Source organism: Lepus europaeus, chromosome 10 (assembly GCF_033115175.1).
Source record: "Lepus europaeus isolate LE1 chromosome 10, mLepTim1.pri, whole genome shotgun sequence".
Lineage (NCBI taxonomy): Eukaryota > Metazoa > Chordata > Mammalia > Lagomorpha > Leporidae > Lepus > Lepus europaeus.
This window is the reverse complement of record NC_084836.1, coordinates 8472975-8492562: the sequence shown is the minus strand read 5'-3', so window position 1 is coordinate 8492562 and position 19588 is coordinate 8472975. Positions and strand designations below refer to the sequence as shown.

General features: G+C 66.3%; 1 protein-coding gene across 3 annotated transcripts; it reads right to left on the bottom strand.

The window, feature by feature from the left end:
* Nucleotides 1-583: 583 nt before the first annotated feature.
* SUN2 (Sad1 and UNC84 domain containing 2) lies at nucleotides 584-16694 on the bottom strand. 3 transcript variants are annotated; one of them, XM_062202835.1, is made up of 18 exons: nucleotides 16598-16693; nucleotides 14360-14511; nucleotides 12866-13056; nucleotides 12662-12775; nucleotides 12180-12275; nucleotides 11855-11948; nucleotides 8999-9069; nucleotides 7607-7734; nucleotides 5497-5748; nucleotides 5343-5420; nucleotides 5122-5165; nucleotides 4585-4750; nucleotides 4202-4423; nucleotides 3889-3973; nucleotides 3402-3517; nucleotides 3142-3309; nucleotides 2819-2911; nucleotides 584-1798 (listed from the first exon to the last, which is right to left on the bottom strand). In XM_062202835.1, the coding sequence occupies exons 2-18, from the start codon at nucleotides 14488-14490 to the stop codon at nucleotides 1685-1687; spliced, it is 2163 nt and encodes a 720-aa protein (XP_062058819.1). In that variant the 5' UTR covers nucleotides 14491-14511; nucleotides 16598-16693; the 3' UTR covers nucleotides 584-1684. The 3 variants fall into 3 exon arrangements, with proteins under 3 accessions (XP_062058819.1, XP_062058817.1, XP_062058818.1); XM_062202833.1 differs by having other exon boundaries at nucleotides 12662-13056; nucleotides 16598-16694; XM_062202834.1 differs by lacking the exon at nucleotides 16598-16693 and adding an exon at nucleotides 15984-16100 and having other exon boundaries at nucleotides 12662-13056.
* Between the last annotated feature and the right edge of the window lie 2894 nt (nucleotides 16695-19588).

Sequence of the window (19588 nt, the reverse complement as noted above, 5' to 3'; positions counted from 1 at the left end):
GCAGAGGAGAGAGGCTGGGAGATCGGAACACATGCAGGTGAGTGGGGGGGACGTGCCTGCTGGGGGTGCTGAGCACAGACACTGGCCTGGGGTCGGAGGTCCCGCCTGGGGCTGTCCCCTTTGCAGAAGGTGGCCCTGGCTGCAGAGCAGGGGGCGGGCACAGGACCTGCTTGTCCCTGGGACCCTGAGCCCAAAGGCCCCACCTGCCCCTCTCCTGAGCAGGTTCCTGCCTTGCATTTTCTCAGACATGGTCAGGGTCCAGGTAGGGAACGGCCCCGAACAAAGTCAGGAGCTGCTGTGGCCCACAGCAGCCAGCAGGTCGTGGTTCTGCTGGGGACTCTGCTCCTGTGGGTGAGGAGTGCCGCACCACGGTGGACACGCTCAGCAGCAATGGGCCAGGAGGGGCCTAGCTGATGGGTGAGGCGCCACCCTGCTCCTGCCAACCCCTGAGCCTGGAAGCCCTGGAGCAGGCCCGGCCTCTGGCCGGGGTTCTAAACTAGGAGTGAGTCTGGGGACATCGATTCACCTGGGAAATCATTCCCTCAACTGTCCGAGAGCAGCCTGGAGTGAGCAGAAACACACCTGTCCGCCCTGGGCATCCGTGTTTATTTGTTTTCTTTTGCATAGGCATAAATTAGAATCTGCAGATAAAAAAATTAACCAACAGTGCAGCATTTGTGACAGGAGAGCGCAAAACAAGACCTGGTTGGGGCGGGGACTGTGCCGGTGCCAGCCCTGGAGGGCGGGAGGCCAGGGCCACCCCGCATGTCCCTGGCTGTGCCCCACAGAACGGGGCTAGGATCAAGCCCTTAGCTTTTCAGTAAAAAACAGACTTGGAGAAATACACAGGCAGCAGGGCCTGCTGGTCTGAAAGCCCTCTCCCCCCTACCCAGGGTGACCTCCATGGCCTCCTCCCCAGGCCCTGTGCCCCTGCCTGCCATGGAGAAGCAGCCAGAGGGCCGAGGGCGCACGCAGCCCTGCTCGCGGATCCGACACCTGACAGCTCAGCGCCACTGGCATCTTCCCAACAGCTCTGGGGTCCCCTGCTCCCCAGCCTGGCTGTTAACGGCCCCAAAAGCCGGCCTGGGGTCGCAGGCAGGGATGGGACGTAGCATCGGCAGAAGAGCGTCTGCTGTGGTCAGCAGAGGGGACTCGGGCTGGCTGGGGCCACCCCCACATACAGGTAGCAAACCTGGGAGGCTCCCAGGACACGGCCCCTCCAAGAGACCATTCACGACCGTCCCTACTTGGCACAACTCCAGGCTTCGAGAGAAGCCCCTAGGGGCCCGTGGGCCAATGGCACAAGTCCTGTGGGAAGGGCCAGCAGCCCCATGTGAGTGGGTGCAGTGCGTGGGCGTGTGCCAGGGCAGCACTGTCCACTCAACCCGCAGCTTTGGCACCCGCTTTACCCGCACCCCTGGGTGCCAGCCCCTCCGCCCTGGGCGAGGGCAGCTGGGTCCGACCTCTCCCAACTCCAGTCCCCCCACGATATGCTACATATGTACACCCCTTGAGCGCAGCGTGTGGAGGAGGAAGCATGGAGAGTCGCTGGCCCTTGCAGGCTGCCTCTCCTGCTCCCAGAAGTCAGCGCTGGTCAGATGTGTGCGAGAGGGGGGCTGCTGCGTGCACCCTCCCAGGGCAGGGGTGCGTGCTGAGAGGGCTGGCCGCAGGCACGAGGATGGCGTTAATGGGCAGGCTCCCCGTGTACCCTGAAGCGGTAGATGCAGGTGTACTCAGGGTGGCCCCAGTTGGTCAGGATGCGCAGCTCCACCACCTGGTACGAGGCCATCGTTGGGGCCTGGGCAGAGAAAACAGGTTCAGAGCTCCCAGCCTCCTGAGGCCTCCGCGACCCGGGGTGGGGCAGAGCAGTGTGTATGGGGGTGGCCCAGATGCTCCCATCTCCCCCCCCCCACCCCGCCCTGGGGCTCCAAGAGCTGCTCTTCTGCTCCCAGCCAGTGGGTCAGAGCCCAGACTTCGGCTCCGTACGGAGCCACCGCCCCCACGAGCCCGTGTGAGGCCCAGGCCTTGGGCCACCTGGAAATGGGCTGGGTGCCCGGGACCAGCATGATTCACCCAAACTGGGCCGGACCCACCCACGCTCATTTAATGCTTCGAGGGCCAGCACGGCCACGGGGAGGGTTTGCTCCGTGCGTGTTCCGGAAGCTGGCGCAGAGCCTGGCGCTTGCCGGGTCGTCCCCTCCCTGGCTCAGTCAGCACCTGGGGCTGGAGCTCTGCTAGCTGGCACCACAGGCACCGTCAGCTCAGCGTCCAGACGGCTCCCGGCCTGCACCAGCCCCTCGACCCACTCCCAGCTGGCCGTGCAGCAGTCAGGAGCCGGCCCACCTTTCCCCTCCCGACCCCTCTGGACTGTTCCCCGGCAGCCACTTCCTGTCTCCCTGGCTTCTGGCTTCCATGCAGCGACCTTACCAAAGCGCTCAGTGCCAGCCCCGCCCCCGGTTGGCCTGCCTCCCTGCCGCTGCCCCAGCCCCCGCACTGAGCCCCTGCTGTGGGTCCCCGCCCGACTGCGGGTTTTGTTCAGGGGCAGGTGCTGGGCGCCGTCAGCTCTAAGGGGGCGGGGGGGCTATGGTGGCAGTGAGACCAGGAATCTGCGTTTGTAACTCCAGCCTCAGACACTGCCTGGCCCTGGCCAGCTGCATCCTGGCCCATGCGGGTCCCTCCCAGAGTGTCCTCCGCAGTCCTGTCGCCCTGGTAACCCCAACCACCCGCGGGGCTGTGCTGGCCCTTCGGGTGCGCTGTGCCCAGGCAGGGCCTGTGCCTCACCGAGCCCCGTGCCCCACCCACAGGACAGACCCTGTACCTGGAAGTAGAACGTCTGAATGGGCTCCCCGTCCTGATCGTAGGTAAACTTGCCGAGCAGGGTCCCCTCCTGCTGTAGGTCCTCATCAAACCCCTGCGAGACAGTGCGGCCGATGTGGGGGGTTGGCTGGAGGGCGGGGGACCCTCCCACCACTCAGGCTAAGCATGTGATGCTGTGGGGCTGGGGCGAGTCCCTTAACACGCACCTCAGTCCCTGCGGTAGCTGGGACTGCCGTGCCAGCTCAGCCTGGCTCCACTTCTCCCAACTCCAGGGCCTGCCCTCCCTCCCCAGCAGGTGAAGACCTCCCGCAGGTGGGTACTCACAAAGACAGCAAAGTCCCTGGGGGCACTGGAGATGGTGCTGTTGGGAGACAAGGCCTTGGGCACGTGCTCTAAGGTGACAGCCGTCGGGCGGATGCGGGCAGAGAGGCGGACCACAGCGAAGCCCTGCGGGCCCTGGAAGGCCCAGCAGTTGCCTGGGTGCACGTCTGGCTGCAGGGGGAGAGGCCATGTCAGGGCAGGGCCCTGAGTCCAGCTTTGGCCAAGCCAGGAGGGAACAGTCTCCCAGGGCGCTCAGTGCGTACCTGGAGGATGACGCGGGGCGACTGGGAGTGGTACCACAGAGGGATGCCAAAGAGGCTGAGGAGGGCGGTCTTGGTCTCGTAGGTCTCGGAACACCGGGTACTGATGACACTGGCCCCTGAGACGGCAGAGAGGGGCAGGGTGGGCGCCCGCAGGGGAGGAGCCTGGATGGCCAGCCTCGGGAGCCCCCAGCAGGGAGGGCGGGAGCAGCCAGAGGGCACTTCCCTGGCCTGTCTCCCTGCTAAGGACGGAGGGCAGGTGGCCCAGGCCTCAGCCCTCGCTTGCACTGTCGTGCCGCTTGGCACATAATGCCTTCCCCGGGCAGGGACAGACTCGCTGCGCGTCTCGGCTGGGTGATTTCTGCTGATCCCCAGCCACGCTTGCTCAGCAGGTGCCAGGGGCCCGGCCAGGGCTGCGACCAGGGCTGCGACCAGGGCTGGGACCAGGGCTGGGACCAGGGCAAGGCGGAGTGAGGACATGAGTACGCACCTCCCGACTCGAGGGCGTAGTCCACCATCCCGATGCGGTCCTCGCTGTAGCGCTGCAGGGCCTGCTTCACGATCCGGTGCACCTGCTGAAGCCCCGCCCCAGGACGCAGTCACGGCGCGAGCAGGCTCGTCCGCCCCCCCCCCACCGTGCCCCACTGCCAGGGGCCGGGGACCCCCAGGCCTGCACCACGCCAGCCCCCGAGCACACATCCGAGCCTGCTGTGTGTCACTCGTGTCCTGGAACGTGGCAGGGGCTGAGCCCCAGGGAGGAGGGCAGCCTGTGTGTGTGGCAGGCCGGGGCACTCGGTCCTCACCTCCTCGGTCACCCCGATCACGCCTTCTCTCTGCAGCGTCAGACTGAGGGCGGCTGCGGCCTCCCTGGCCGAGGTGCCCTGCGTCTCGGCCACCTGGGCCAGGATCTTGCTCTCCAGCTCTCGCAGCTGAGCCTGGAGCTCCTCCCTCTGCAGCAGCCCGGTGCGGGCTCCCCCGCCGCCGCGAAGGAACTGAGCAACCCAGGCAGGGAGCTGAGACTCCACCTGCGGGCGGAGCAGAGCTGTGGGGGAACCGCGGGGGCCCAGGCCCGGCGGGGGCAGGGATGGGAGGCAGAGCGGGACAGCAAGCACTGCCTGGGCCGCGCCCAGTTCACAAGGGAGGCCCAGGGGCCAGGGCTCGTGGTCTCGGGCTGGTGTGAACTCACGTCGTCCCGCACGGCCTGGATCCTCTGGGGCAGCAGGCCCACCTCGTCCGCCACGGAGCTCTGCTTCAGGGCCAGGGCCTCCAGCTCGTGGCGCAGGGAGCCCAGCTGGCCCTGCAGACGGCCCAGCTCCTTCAGGGCGCTCTCCTGCAGGGCCTCCTGGGCCGTCCTGGTCCCACAGAGGAGGAGGGGAGGACCCCCTGGTTGGCTCCAGGTATGGGAGTGCTTGCCTGCCACCCACCCACATGGGCTTGCGTGTCCCAGGGCTAACCCCAGTCCAGGTCCCTGTTCACGCCCAGAGCCGTAATCTGCAAGTGTGGACATCTGGGCCTAAGACGGCCACTGTCACACGGGCACCCAGAGGAGAGGGGAACAAATGACCCCACGAATCCCACCCCATGGCCATGCCCACCTCCCACTTCGGCGGCCCCCTGCTCACCTCCGCTGCACCTACAGAAGGGGGCTCTGAGCCAGGCCTCAGCCCTACCTGGGGGGGTGGGGGAGGGGGTGGGGAGCAGCAAGCCCAGGCTTGGCCCCTACCTTTGCCACTCGGACTTCAGCTGCTGGACTCGAGCCTCAGACTCCTGGAGGCACAAAGAAGGGAAAACACTGAGCCCGGAGGAACCTGTTGCCCAGCAGGGGAGCCAAGCTGGCCGGGGGTCAAGGCCCCTGTGGAGTCCCAGGCAGGCTCTGCCCCAACAGAGAAGCAGGGGACAGGGCCCTCCCCAGCCCACGCCCCAGGGGCCACCACGCCCACCGACCTGGGCGGCCTGCACGATCTTGCGGAAGAGGTCCTCCACGTCTCGGTGCTGCTCCGCCCTCAGGACGGCCAGCTCCTCCTGCCAGACACGGAGGGGTCAGCACCCAGCGCCAGGGCAGGTGGCCCTGACCTCTCGGCCCCACCCGCGGCGTCACCTGCAGGCGAGCCGCGGCGTCCTTGCGCAGGTCCTCCTTCAGGGCGGCCTCGCGGCGGCTCACCAGCCCGTCCAGGAGGGCCAGGGTGTCCTCCTGGCTCAGGCCGCCCCCGCCCTGGCCAGCCGCCCCCTGCCGCAGCTCCAGGCGCTCCAGCCGCACGGCCTCCTTCTGCCAGGTGGAGGAGAACTCGGCCGCGAGGGCCTCCAGGCGCCGCTCCAGGGAGTGCACGTGGGACAGCAGGCGCTGCTCAGCCTGGTGGGCAGGGGGGGAGGCAGGGGCAAGGGTCACAGAGCTGGCCCGTGAGGGAAGGCGCGCCCTGGAGGCACAGAGGCCGGGCGCCTGGCAGGGGTGTGCGAGGAGGGCTCCCGGGACACACTGGAGCTGGTCCCAAAAGCAGGAAGGCGGTCCTGGGGAGAGGGTCCTGGTGCGGGCACAGTCCTGGGAGAGGCCAGGGGGGCAGGGGGCCTGGGCCCACACCCGTGTAGGTGCGGGACAGCAGGGCCTGGGGGCCCAGCGGTGGCCTCTCACAGGCTGGTGCACCTGCCACAGGTGACTGGGGCTGGAAGGGGAAATAGAGAGGACGGAAGAGAGTTCTTTGCGTCTGCGGGTGGCATCGACAGCGCATCACGAGCTTTGAGAACCTTGGCTAAACCTTTGGCTAAACAACAGAACCTGTGCCAAGAACTACAACCCCAACCGCCGCCTGCGCGTGAAAGGGCAGAGGGCACCGAGTGCTGGAGGTTCTGACACGGGTGCGACACACTCGGCAGGGCTCAGAAAGCGAACCAGCGGTGGGGCCGCCCCCGCCGCCTCCTCGCCCCTGTGTCCCTGCAAAGGTGAGCAAATAAGAAGGCGTGGCCCCACTTGACTCCACCCCCTTTTACAGATAAGGTGGTTATAAAATGGAACTGCATTCCACATCTTAATGACTACAAAGGAAAAGTCTCGGATGTATCTTACCACGGCCGAAATCGTGGTCAGGAAGCATCCACAAAACAGATGGGGAAAACACGAGGCCGCACGCAGTGCGGCAGGGATGCCCGCCCAGGTCGAACCATCCCAGCGCGAGGATAACGGCTCAGGTTTACCAGGCCGTGCGCTCACCCCCGGCGCTGGCGGCACATCCGTCAGCTTGCTGCCCCCACTGGCCACGGCTGCCCTCCTCCCCGGAGGGCGCAGCCAGGGCCCGGTCACCTTCAGGCTCTGGCTCGTGAAACTGCCGCTCTGCATCGGGACCCTGCGGGCGTGCCCACCAAGGTTTCCTCTGCCTGGGCCTGGCTATGCCCAGAACATGGCGCAGGTGCCAGGGCTCCGGCCTCTGCCTCACCTCTTCTCCCGGAGCCTTGCCCAGCAGCCGCGAGAGCAAGTCCTGGCTGCCCAGCTGGGCGACCAAAGTGCACAGGGACAGCGGCCCCTGCAAGCATCTAGGCCCAGAGCTGCTGTCAATGGCAGGTGCACGCCTGCCCTTGCTCGGACCAGAAGGGCCACCCGGGCACCTGGCTGCTGACTTTGCGGTGTCTGACGAGGCCACGTGCTCCTCTCTGTCATATTTAAATGCAGGTAACCCCCACCCCATACCCCGATCAGCAGAGAAGGGGGTGACCCAGCTGGGACAGTGGGTGTGACAGGTGCAGGGCAGGGAACTCAACAGTGAAGATGGGCTCGGAGGCTCTGCCACGCCCACCATCACCTAAGCGCCTCTGAGCACACAGGACCACCCCCTGGTGCCCTAAACGCCCAAACTTCCTGGAAGATCCCCCGCCTTGGGCTTTAACAGGCCACGGCTGTGTGTGCACGGAGGGGCCCCAGAGCAGCAGAGTGTGCACCACCGAAGGCACCAGCAGAGCTCACCCACACGGGCGCCTTTTCAGAAGCGAGAGGTCCCTTGGGCGCCAAAGTCAGAACCCAAAGTGCATCTTCCGGGCTGGCCTGATCCAGGCCCCACTGGTCAGGACTTGCCCGTCCGGGGCTCCCACATCCCAGCTTTCCCCGGACCCGATCGAGCGCCTGGGGAGGCGATGCAAGTCCTGTCTCCTACTCCTTGCTGGCCAGCAGTAGGGCCCTTCGCCTGCGAGCAGCGGGCAGCCAGGTGCGACCCCCAAATACCCACCTGGAAATGGGGGGCGGCGTCTCTGGATTCCCACACCTCCTGCTGCCTCCTGCCGTCCCTCGCTGCCCACCAGGAAACCACAGCGGGGTGGATCGACTGCAGCCCAAAGGGGTAGAAATACCAAGCGCCTGGGCGGGGCGGGGTGGGGGGACTGGGTTAGCTGGGCCCGGGCCCGGGCACACACCAGGAGGAGGCAGGCGAACCTCCCCAGGCCTCTGCGGCCTGTGAGCGGGGAGAGGGCTGCCAGGGCTGTCATTCTTGGCCCCCATCCTGGCCGTGTTGCTGCAGATGGTGAACTTGGGAGACAACAGCTTCTGGGCACTGGGGATGACCCGGGGGTGGAACCTGGGTTCTTTGCTGGGCTGTCTATCAGAACCACCTGGGGCGCTTGGAACACATGGCATCTGGCCATACCCCAGAGAGGGCGGGATTTAAAAGCTGCAAGAGCTGTGAGGCTGGTCCCGCCTCCTGCACGGGAGGCTGCACTTGCTAGGAGATATCTGCTTTGTGATGTTCCTCCGGGGCAGGGAGGAGGGGGAGAGAGACCCTGACAACGCCCCGGCAGTGGGGGGGGGTCCCCATCCTGGGAAGACGCCACACTGGCCACTCAGGGCAAAAGGGGAAGCACAGGCCCACCGGGCTCGAGGCCCCGGATGGGCAGGGCCTGGCACATGTTGGCACGGCCTGGGCAGGCCTCCTGGCCCCTCTCCGTGTGACGTGACCGTGACACTGGCTGGACCAGCCTGATGGAGCACTGCGCCGCCCTCAAGGGCGCTGCCCAGTTTCCACCGGAGATCAACGAGCTATGCTTAGAGCAGGGAACACAGCAAGGAAGCCAACGTTCAGGGGATGTCCTACCCAGGTATCGGTAAAGGAGACAGGAGTTGGATAAACCCCGAACCCATAAAACCAACTCTCTCGAGTGATCCACTGAAGCGTGGCCTTTAGTTATACACTGGTGCGATCACCAAAATGAGCCCGGGGCCACACAGGTGACTCAGAGGGAACCGGAAAACAGGTGAGGCTGTCAGACTGAAGCCGAACACACAGCCGTGGGGGGGAGTGGCGGGCAGGGGGAGCTGGGCGCAGGGCCGGTCCGGACAAAGGAGGGACTCACTCCTCCTGGCCACGCTGTCCCTCCGTGCCCAGAGACCACGCCCTGGTTTGGAATGGAGGGAAGGTGCCACTAACAGTGGCATCCGGGTCCCTGCCTTTTACCCAATCACAGCTGTCCTGGGGCGGTCCCTGCCCCGAGGTGGGGGCGGGCACAAAGGGTGTTGCAGAGATAGCCGCCAGCGCGGCACCGCTGCTCCAGCCCCGGCCCAGCTCCGCGATGGCAGCATTCACCTCCCCACTCCCCGCCCAGGCCCGGGCCGAGCAGGGCAGGCTCACCGTAGGTCAGGCCGGTCAGGAGCAGCAGCAGCAGCAGGAACCACAGGAACGTCTTCAGGGACGAGAAGCGCCTGGGCCGCCAGGAGGCAGAGTGGACACGGTGAGGAGGAGGCGGTCAGGCCAGGGGCAGGTGGGCAGGGTGAGGAGGAGGAGGTCAGGCCAGGGGCAGGTGGGCAGGGTGAGGAGGAGGAGGTCAGGCCAGGGTCAGGTGGGCAGGGTGAGGAGGGGGAGGTCAGGGGCAGGTGGGCAGGGTGGGGAGGAGGAGGTCAGGCCAGGGGCAGGTGGGCAGGGTGAGGAGGAGGAGGTCAGGCCAGGGGCAGGTGGGCAGGGTGAGGAGGGGGAGGTCGAGCCAGGGGCAGGTGGGCAGGGTGGGGAGGAGGAGGTCAGGGGCAGGTGGGTAGGGTGAGGAGGAGGAGGTCAGGGGCAGGTGGGCAGGGGGAGGAGGGGGAGGTCAGGGGCAGGGGCAGAGTGGGCAGGGTGAGGAGGAGGAGGTCGGGGCCAGGGGCAGGTGGGCAGGGTGGGGAGGAGGAGGTCGGGTCAGGGTCAGGTGGGCAGGGTGGGGAGGAGGAGGTCGGGGCCGTGGGCAGGGTGAGGAGGAGGAGGTCAGGGTCAGGTGGGCAGGGTGAGGAGGAGGAGGTCAGGGGCAGAGTGGGCAGGGTGGGGAGGAGGAGGTCAGGGGCAGGTGGGCAGGGTGAGGAGGGGGAGGTCAGGGGCAGAGTGGGCAGGGTGAGGAGGAGGAGGTCGGGTCAGGGTCAGGTGGGCAGGGTGGGGAGGAGGAGGTCAGGGGCAGGTGGGCAGGGTGAGGAGGGGGAGGTCAGGGGCAGGTGGGCAGGGTGAGGAGGAGGAGGTCAGGCCAGGGGCAGGTGGGCAGGGTGAGGAGGGGGAGGTCAGGGGCAGGTGGGCAGGGTGAGGAGGGGGAGGTCAGGGTCAGGTGGGCAGGGTGAAGAGGAGGAGGTCAGGCCAGGGGCAGAGTGGGCAGGGTGAGGAGGAGGAGGTCAGGGTCAGGTGGGCAGGGTGAGGAGGGGGAGGTCAGGGACAGGTGGGCAGGGTGAGGAGGAGGAGGTCAGGGGCAGGTGGGCAGGGTGAGGAGGAGGAGGTCGGGGCCAGGGGCAGAGTGGGCAGGGTGGGGAGGAGGAGGTCGGGTCAGGGTCAGGTGGGCAGGGTGGGGAGGAGGAGGTCAGGGGCAGGTGGGCAGGGTGAGGAGGAGGAGGTCAGGGCCAGGGGCAGGTGGGCAGGGTGAAGAGGAGGAGGTCAGGCCAGGGGCAGAGTGGGCAGGGTGAGGAGGGGGAGGTCAGGGTCAGGTGGGCAGGGTGAGGAGGGGGAGGTCAGGGACAGGTGGGCAGGGTGAGGAGGAGGAGGTCGGGGCCAGGGGCAGGTGGGCAGGGTGAGGAGGAGGAGGTCAGGGGCAGAGTGGGCAGGGTGAGGAGGAGGAGGTCAGGCCAGGGTCAGGTGGGCAGGGTGAGGAGGGGGAGGTCAGGCCAGGGGCAGGTGGGCAGGGTTAGGAGGAGGAGGTCAGGGGCAGGTGGGCAGGGTGAGGAGGAGGAGGTTGGGGCCAGTGGGCAGGTGGGCAGGGTGAGGAGGAGGAGGTCAGGCCAGGGGCAGGTGGGCAGGGTGAGGAGGAGGAGGTCAGGGGCAGGTGGGCAGGGTGAGGAGGAGGAGGTCAGGGGCAGGTGGGCAGGTGGGCAGGGTGAGGAGGAGGAGGTCAGGGGCAGAGTGGGCAGGGTGAGGAGGGGGAGGTCAGGGTCAGGTGGGCAGGGTGAGGAGGAGGAGGTCAGGGTCAGGGTCAGGTGGGCAGGGTGAGGAGGAGGAGGTCAGGCCAGGGGCAGAGTGGGCAGGGTGAGGAGGAGGAGGTCAGGGTCATGTGGGCAGGGTGAGGAGGAGGAGGTCAGGCCAGGGGCAGGTGGGCAGGGTGAGGAGGAGGAGGTCAGGGGCAGGTGGGCAGGGTGAGGAGGAGGAGGTCAGGCCAGGGGCAGGTGGGCAGGGTGAGGAGGAGGAGGTCAGGGTCAGGTGGGCAGGGTGAGGAGGAGGAGGTTGGGGCCAGTGGGCAGGTGGGCAGGGTGAGGAGGAGGAGGTCAGGGTCAGGTGGGCAGGGTGAGGAGGAGGAGGTCAGGGGCAGGTGGGCAGGGTGAGGAGGAGGAGGTTGGGGCCAGTGGGCAGGTGGGCAGGGTGAGGAGGAGGAGGTCAGGCCAGGGGCAGGTGGGCAGGGTGAGGAGGAGGTGGTCGGGGCGCCAGGTTCCCGGGGGTGTGTGTGTGTGTCCCTCAAGGTGCCTTTTGAGTCCCGGCCCAGGGCTAGGGGGCACCCTTGAGCCTTGGAGCTTCACCCACAGGGGCAGGGATGGCACTCTTTTTACACTGAATTTTACTGATGTCCCAGAAATTGTGTGGTCTTTGTAACACCCCAGAAATTCTCACAGACAGGGCCTTCGAGACAGACAAGCCGCTTCTGGTGACAACGGGCCTGTCCTCCGCCCTCCTCTCAGCAGAGCCGCCAACGGCTCGTCCTGCCCTGATCCTGGCCAGAGGGGCTCTGACTGCCCGCTCCATCCAAGCTCCCAGCTCCTCCTTCTGACGGCTCAGGGCCTCGGCCACCTGCGTCTGGGCGTCCGCAGGCCTCCTTGGGCTTTGAGTGCCCGTGGGGGACGCTCGGGGCCGGGGTGAGGGGGACCTCCCCAGCAGGAGGGGAGACATCCGCCCTGGCTGAGCAGTGGCTGGGGGTGGGGGGTCAGCAGGAAGGAGAAGCTGCGTGCAGTGTTCCCCGAAGGCAGAGACGGCCCAAAGGCCACTCCCTGCTCCCTGGAGAGACTGCAGCTTGGAGCACGGACGCGCTCCTCCGCCTGGGGCTGGGGTCTCGCTCACCTGGTTAAAACGAAGACGTCCAGGAGGGAGGCGGCTGTGGTCAGGCGGTACCAGGTGGTGCCGATCCACCAGTAGAGGAGTCCGAACAGCCGGCCTGAGAACGAAACCGGCAGGCGCCTGCTTCACATGGGGGCCGAGAGCACCCTGGCCCTGCCCGTCCGTGCAGCGGGTCTGGGGCCCCTGTGGTCACCCACTTCCTCCGATCCCACCTCCCCCGACTGCTCCCGCAGCTCCGGGCTCCCGGAGATTAGTCCAGAACAAGCTGCCGACGACGCTCCCACAGCCTCTCTGGAGCCGACCGAGCCCGCGGGGTGGCAGCACCCACCTGGGGAAGTGACCACCATCCACAGGAAGGAGCCCGCCTGGGAGACGGCGCCTCTTAGCCGCGACCCCGAACTGTGCTGGTGGGCCTCGGAGCAGCCTGCGGGGAGGGGCGAGAGGGGAGCAGCTCCCGGTGAGGAGCCCTGGGACGCAGACCGTCACCCCCACGTCACCCGCGAGCAGAGAGCCTGCCTGTGTCCCAGCACCGCCAGGGCCTGCACACGGGACGCCAGGCTTCTGCCGTTTTATTTCCCACCAGAGCTCGTTTGCATCCCGCATCCCCATGCGGGCAGGCAGGAGGCATCAGTGCAGTGCTGAGCACCCACGGGGGCAGCCCCCACATTTACACACAGCGCCGGAGCCCCAAGAGCCCCAAGCCGGAGGCGCTGGCCTGGGGGGAGGGGATAAACTCCTCCTTCTCCAGCTCGCCCCGCCCGGGCTTCCCATGACCCCCCCACCCCACCCCGCGGACCCCGGTCTGCCTACCCCCGAAGTCATCCTCAGAGGAGTAGCCCGAGGAAGAGCCCGGGAAGTCCTCGGCCAGCCCGTTGACCTTGCTGCTCTCGGTGCCGCGCCGCCGCCTCTCGCGCAGGTCCTCACCTGTGCCGGGAAGAATCAGGGGCTCTCCTGGCTCCCTGGAGGAGGGGCTCGGAGGCGGCGAGGCCCGCGGGGGTAGCCCGGGCCACTCACCCCAGTAGGGCTCGCTGCGCAGCTGGCTGTCCAGCAGGGCGCTCCTGGCCAGGGACGCGGCCCGCGGGCTGCCTATGTAGGACTGGCGCACCAGGGACTCGCTGTAGTAGGAGGTGTGCGAGTCGGAGGAGGGGCCCAGCTGCGGAGCTGGCGACAGCCGCTTGATGTTGCTGGACTTCCTCTTCAGGGTTCTGCGGGACAGCCACAAGGGGAGAGCCAGGCGGTGGGGAGGTGAGCCCAGGCAGGAACAGGAACGCCCGCGCCCTCCGCGGTGCGTGGGTGGCCCGTTGCTAGGCTACCAAGTCCCGCCCACTCCTGTGTGCCAGGGCAGGTGCTTCCCCTCTTCATATCCGTGAATCTCACGGGCAGATAGGCGAGGGGTGGAGCCAGGAATCAAAGCCAAATCTCTGTGGCTGGCGCTGTGGCATAGCGGGTAAAGCCACCGCCTGCAGTGCCAGCATCCCATATGGACGCCAGTTTGAGTCCCGGCTGCTCCACTTCCGATCCAGCTCTCTGCCATGGCCTGGGAAAGCAGTAGATGGCCCAAGTCCTCGGGCCCCTGCACCTGCGTGGGAGACCTGGAAGCCCCTGGCTCTTGGCTTGGGATTGGAGCAGCTCCGGCCATTGTGGCCATCTGGGGAGTGAACCATTGGGTGGGCGACCTCTCTCTTTCTCTCTGCCCCTCTACCTCTCCGTAACTCTGCCTTTCAAATAAATAAATCAATCTTAAAAAAAGGGGGAGGTGGTGTGGTGGCATAGTGGTAAAGCCGCTGCGTGCAGTGCCCACATCCCATATGGGCGCAGGTTCAAAACCTGGCTGCTCCACTTCCAATCCAGCTCTCTGCTATGGCCTGGGAAAGCAGTAGAGGGTGGCCCCAGGCCTTGGCTCCTCCACCTGTGTGGGAGACCCGGAAGAAGCTCCTGACTTCGGTCTGTTGCGGCCAACTGGGGAATGAACCAGCGGATGGAAGACCTCCCCCCCCCCCCACACACACACTCTGCTCTCCTTCTCTCTGTGTAACTCTGACTTCCAAATAAATTGAAAAAACAGATCTCCAACCTCAAAACCAAAGTTTTCCCCATGCTTCTTAAAGGATTCATTTCTACAACCCCAGGAAACCTGGACCAACCGGCTCAGCCTCCTAGCCAAAGCCCTGGGGGCTGCAGCCTAGGCTTCCTGTCTGCAGGGGGGCGGCCAGCAAGCAGGGGAGAAAGGCCAGGGCTTGGTGCCCTCCTCAGCGGCGAACCCGATGGGCTGGGCCCAGGAAGTCCGTCTCCCCTAAAGGGTTCCCGCCAGCCCCACAGTTTGTGTTTTCGGCTTATGCTGCAGCTGCCTCTCCCCACTTCCTGTTCCCCAAACACAAGGGCAGCAGCTCTGTGTTACAGTGGGTGGGCATGGGGTGCACATGTGAAGAAAGGTAGAACTCCCCCCTGCCCAGGAAGGTGGCTCTGTGGGGGCGGGACAGGGGACAGGTGCGGCGCTGCCCGCCCTACCTCAGAGGACTGTCCTTAAACAGCGTGCTCTGGCTCCCCATGGCTGAGCTCCCGCCACTGCTGCTGCTGCCGCCGTCACCGTCGTCGTCGGCCTGGGAGTAGCGCGACAGGCGCTGGCTTCGGCGCGACATGATGGGTGGGGTGACGAGAGTCTGGGCAGAGGAAGGAGGACCGCACGTGAGCCCCTCCCTGGAGGAGGGGAGCAGAGCCTGGCAGCAGAGAGCACCCCCCACCCCCGCACAGGCCCTGGGCACCGCATGGCACCCCACGGCCAGCTGCCTTCCCTGTCCAAGCTCCGCTTGGTAACCGTGGAGATTCTCCCGTGGGACTTGGCACAGGGTTGGTGCTGAGCTCCGTGTGGTCCACGCAGCAGAAGCCCCAGCCCACGACGGCACCTGGCCCTCTGCCGAGAGCTGGCTCTGGTCTCCCAGGATGGGTGTGCTGGCCATCCCCAACCTCTCAGCAGCGACACTCCCTGCCCCGGGCCCCAGACAAACCTGCCCCAGTCACCCCAGCTCCAGCCCCGGATGCGCCGTGCTGAGCTGACGCTGAAACACTGTGCTAATGCCCGCTCAGTACAGGTTTCCCCTTCCTGGCAGGGTGGCCACCGACACTCCTATTTGCAAGGGAGGAGCCTGGGACGGTGAGGCTCCCCGCCACCCAGGCTGTCAGCGACAGAGCCGGGACGAGCTCAAGGCTGGGTCTTTCTCTCCTCTACGAAGTTTTCAAGTTGTTTGGGAGGTGACAGGCTGCACACAGTCATTGCATAACAAGTATCCGCTAACAAACGAACAGCGCAGGCGGGTGCCACGGAGGTCCCTGCCTGCCCGCCAGTCACCACGGGGGCCAGAAACCCAGGCTCCGGAACTGACCGTGTGCACAAAAGACCCAGCAAGAGCAAGATGGAGAAATCTTTCAGCTCCAAGGCTCAGTGTCTCTGTCACCCGGGCGTGCAGGGAGGCCGAGGTGGTCCCTGCTACAGCCCAAGCCGCTCAAGAGTCTGGGACTTCAGCTGCTCCTGGCTGCTCTCTTAACGACTAGTTCTCAGGCCCGAGGGGGCGGGGGCGGAGCTGGAACCAGAACGCCTGGTTCGTCCAGCTGCAAGCCCATGGCAAGCTCCTGTCTCGGCTTGCTGCTCTTTCCCAGCGAGGGTGCCCACCTGGCACCCTGCCCTGGGTAAAAGGGCCCACTGGTAGTAGCCAGAGCAGGAAGCTGGCCTGGCTCCCTGTCTCAGTTCCATTCCTTATAAGGCAATCGCACCCCGCCCCCGCCCTCCCCCACCTGAAGGCCCCTCCTCTTAACCCCTGCCCTGCTGCAGTGGACGAAGCCCTGGCCCGCGGCCTGGGGTCCCTGAGCTGCTGCTGGTGAGCACCGGCCGCCTGCACCCTCCCCAGCTGCCAGCGTCTCCTCTCAGCCTCGCTGGCACCACCCTGGGATCACAGAACAGTTCACCATTCAGCTACAGCTTCCCGGGCTTAAAAAAAAAAAAAAAAAAAAAGGCCCAGCGTCCAAAACAAGAGGCGAGCCTGGGGAGCTGTAATCTTCGCACAGCAGAACGGAGCACCCCCCCCCCACACACACACACCCGGGTTACGAAACGCTCACACAAAGCAGGCGTCCCCACCTGGGAGCCCACTGGGCTTCCCCCATCACAGGCGAATACGGAGTTTCCGCCCAGACTCGAGGCTTAGCCTGGATCCTGGGCACCGAGCTGAGGGGCCTCGCAGGACACCTGCCGAAGGGCCCGGGCACTGCCACCCCACTCCCCCTGGGCTGCGCCGCGGGAGCTGTCACCCGGCCGCCGCCCCCGCTCCGCGCCCTCGCCCCCCGCCCTCCTCTGCTGCTCTGTTTTGTTTTTGTTTCAGAACTGAACGAGACGGGCCTGCCTCGCGCTCCCGGTCCTGCCTGGCGGGACAGCAGCCGCCTGGCACTGCCCTGGGCCGGTCTGGGACAGCCGGGGCTCTGCCCCGGGAAGTCCCGCCCGGAGACGCCGCCCTCCCCGCTGACCAGTGGCGCGGCGGGAGATGAGTCAGGCGCCGGCCGGGGCACCGCGGGGCCCTCCGCACCCGCCCAGGGGCGTGCGCCCGGCTCGGCTGGAGCCTGGCCCAGCTCGGCCCGGCGAGGCACCAGGCAGGCCTGGCAGCTCGGCCCTGGCCGGAGCGGCCCTCGGCTGCCGCGGGGTCAGGCCGGGCGCCGGGCCCGCGGAGGAGTGCGGAGCGGCCCCAGCACCCCCGTTACCTGGCTCGCGGCTGCTCCGTGCGGGGCCGGGGGCGTCCGAGGCCCGCGGCGCCACGGGGCGCGCCCCCTTCCCGCGTCGAGATGGCGCGGGCCGCGCTGTGCGCAGGTCCGAAGCGGCGGCCGGGCCGGGGCGCGCGGGGAGCGGCGGCGCGGGACCCACAGGGGCTGGCGGGCTGGCGGGCGGACAATGCGGCCGACCGTGGCCCGCGCTGCGCGAGTGGGGCCGGGCTGTGCGCGCGTGGCCCAGTGTGTATGTGTGCGGCTGTCAGTCAGCGCTGACAGGCTCCAGCCCATTGGCCAGGCCCCGCCAGCCGTCACCGCCCTCCGACGCCGCCCATTGGCCGATTTGAACACAAAGGCTCCGACGCGCCCCGCCCTCCCCGGGGGCCCCGCGGCCCCGCGGCCCCGCGCGCCGGGCCCCGGAGTCTGCGCGTGGGAGGCGCGGGGGAGGCTGCGACCCCGGGCCGCCGGGGCACGCAGCTGGGGCCCGCCTGGGACGGGAGTACTGCCGGGTCTGACTGGCCTTGGGTTCCAGGTCCGGGTCCTCGGATCACCGGAGACAGTGGGGGTGTCCCCTCGCGGCCCTCACCCGATGCGCTCGGGCTGACTGTGCCAGGCCGGGTGCCGGGGTCTTAGAAACGCTGGGGGATTGCCCAGGAAGGCCCGAGGGGAAGGTGGGGGCCTGCAGACCACTGCCCAGCGGCCGTGCGCAAGGGCCCCTTACTGCCCATTCCCACGCCCACTTCCAAGCGAGGACAAGGCTCGCGGAGGTTTAAACGGCTTCCTTAAAGCCACGCGGTTAGAAAGAGGCGCAACTTAGATCAGAGGACCCCAAGACGCACGTGATGGTGTTTAGGGGATTCCGGGTTTGGCGAGGCTGGGAGGGCGGGGGCGTTCCCCAGCTTCAGGGAAGGCAGGCAGGGCTGGCTGTGTGTTCTCCTGCCTGACCCAGGCTTGGAGCGGGTGACAAAGGGGACACCTGGCTCCGGGGCTCCTTGGCTTGGCTCCACCTGCCGCCTGGGTGGATGCAGCCTGTGGCCAGGTCCCTCCCGCGAAGCTCTTCCGGAGAAAGTTGAAACAGGGTTGCTTCACTTCTCACAGAGTGGAAACTGTAAGAAATGACAAAGTCACCGGGCAGGCACAGGAAAGCGCTGACGGTGGGGTGGCTGCAGACACCAGCAGTCCCTGCTCTGGGCCTCCCTCGCCCCCGTTCCGAAGCGGCTGTGGGCGTCGCCCACCATCACAGCATCCTGGAGACAGGCGGCTGGCCAGCGCTGCTCCTGGTCCCGGACTGCGAGCCCCTGCGGCCTGGGGTCACCCTGAAGAGAGGGTGCAGAGCAGGTGTAGGGCCACAGCCAGGGAGGCCAGGGGCCCTCTTGTCCTCTGAGCCCCTGGTGCTCCCCGGTCCTGGCCCAGCCACTTCCTGTGGAGTTTGCGTGGCCCAGCCTGCTCCTCTCCTCCTGGAGGGGCCGGTGGGCAGAAGTGTGAGGTTCCTGTGCACTGGGCAGCGGGAGGCCCGCGCCCTGGGCCTGCAGTGGGTGGGGTAATGCTCTCTGCAGAGATTAGGTGCTAATCCCTGGAATCCAGGAACGTGACCCAGCAGATGTGATTAAATTAGGGGTCTTGACTTGAGGAGATTATCCTGGATTATCAGGGTGGGCTCTCCATGGAACCGCAAGTGTCCCTTCAAGAGGGAGGCAGCGGAGAGGGGAGTGTGGCCGTGAAGGCCAGGGCTGGGGTGAGGCAGGCCCAAGCCCAGAGCTGTGGACGAGGCAAGGACAGGGCCCTCCCCGGAAGCGCCCAGGGGGAGCTACGGTCCTGCCAACAATTTGGGCCCGGCGCTGTCGATGTCAGAGATCTGGTCCCCAGAACTGAGAGAGAATAAATTTCTGTGGCCCTCAGTCGCCAGATTTGTGGCGATTTGTGACAGCAGCCACAGGGGACTTATGAAGAACTTCTGGAAAATTCTGGGCCTCGGCACTCAAGGCTCTCGTGGGCGTACCTGGGCCTTCCCTCCCTGGGCCTTCCCTCTCTGATGACCGTGCTCACAGCCTCCCGAGCCGACACACGGCCCAGTCCCCCTCTCCTGGCCTCTCGCCTCCCCCCTGCCTGCTGAGTGTCCACACCGTCCAGGCTTTGCTCTCGGCCCAGCTGCCCTGCACCTGCCTGGCCCCTCCCACAGGCCTCTTGGCTTTCCCACTGTTCTTTCTTGCTCCCTCTTTCCCTGCCATCGTGCCACAGATGGCGGCAGGGAGTGGGACAGCATCGCAGGGGCTGACAGCTGCACCCACTGATGCGGGGCCACAGGAGGACTTGCTTTGTAGCCTGGCACTTTTGCCTCTGTGGCCCATTCCCTTGTAAAGCAATCTCTACAATCGTATGTTACCACCACATTTGTAGAAAGGTGACCACAGGGGCCGGCGTTGTGGACTAGCGGCTAAAGCCACCACCTGAGATGCCAGAATCCTGTATGAGCACCGGTTCAAGTCCCAGCTGCTCCATTTCTGATCCAGCTCCCTGCTAATGGCCTGGGAAAACAGCGGAAGATGGCCCAAGTGCTTGGACTCCTGCCAACCACATGGGGGGTCTGGATGGAGCTCCTGGCTCCTGGCTTCCACCTGGCCCAGCCCCAGCCCTGGCAGCCATTTGGGGAGTGAACCAGAGGATGAAAGAACTCTCTCTGTCTCTTCTTCTCTCTCTATAATCTGACTTTCAAAATAAATAATCTTTAAATACAAAAAATAATCCAACCTTGATTCAACATTCATTATTACTACATTTAATGGTTCCTTGATTTTATTTATTTATAAACTTCTATTATTTTCATTTTTTGAGAGAGATCTTCCAACCACTGGTTCACTCCCCAGATGCCCACAACAGCTGGGGCTGGGACAGGATGAAGCCAAGGAACCCAGTCCAGGTCTCCCGCACGGGTGGCAGGGACCCAAGTACCTGAGCCATCGCCTGCTGCTCCCAAGCTCTGCGTCGGCA

Bases quoted from the DNA above. Each gene is read 5' to 3' on its own strand.
- SUN2 (XM_062202833.1), bottom strand. From the start codon at position 14,490: ATGTCGCGCCGAAGCCAGCGCCTGTCGCGCTACTCCCAGGCCGACGAC. The intron at 13,057-14,359 runs GTAGGGCGGGCA...GCTGTCCCGCAG, and splicing joins TTTAAGGACAGTCCTCTGAG to AACCCTGAAGAGGAAGTCCA. The intron at 5,166-5,342 runs GTCGGTGGGCGT...TTGTGCCTCCAG, and splicing joins AGATCGTGCAGGCCGCCCAG to GAGTCTGAGGCTCGAGTCCA.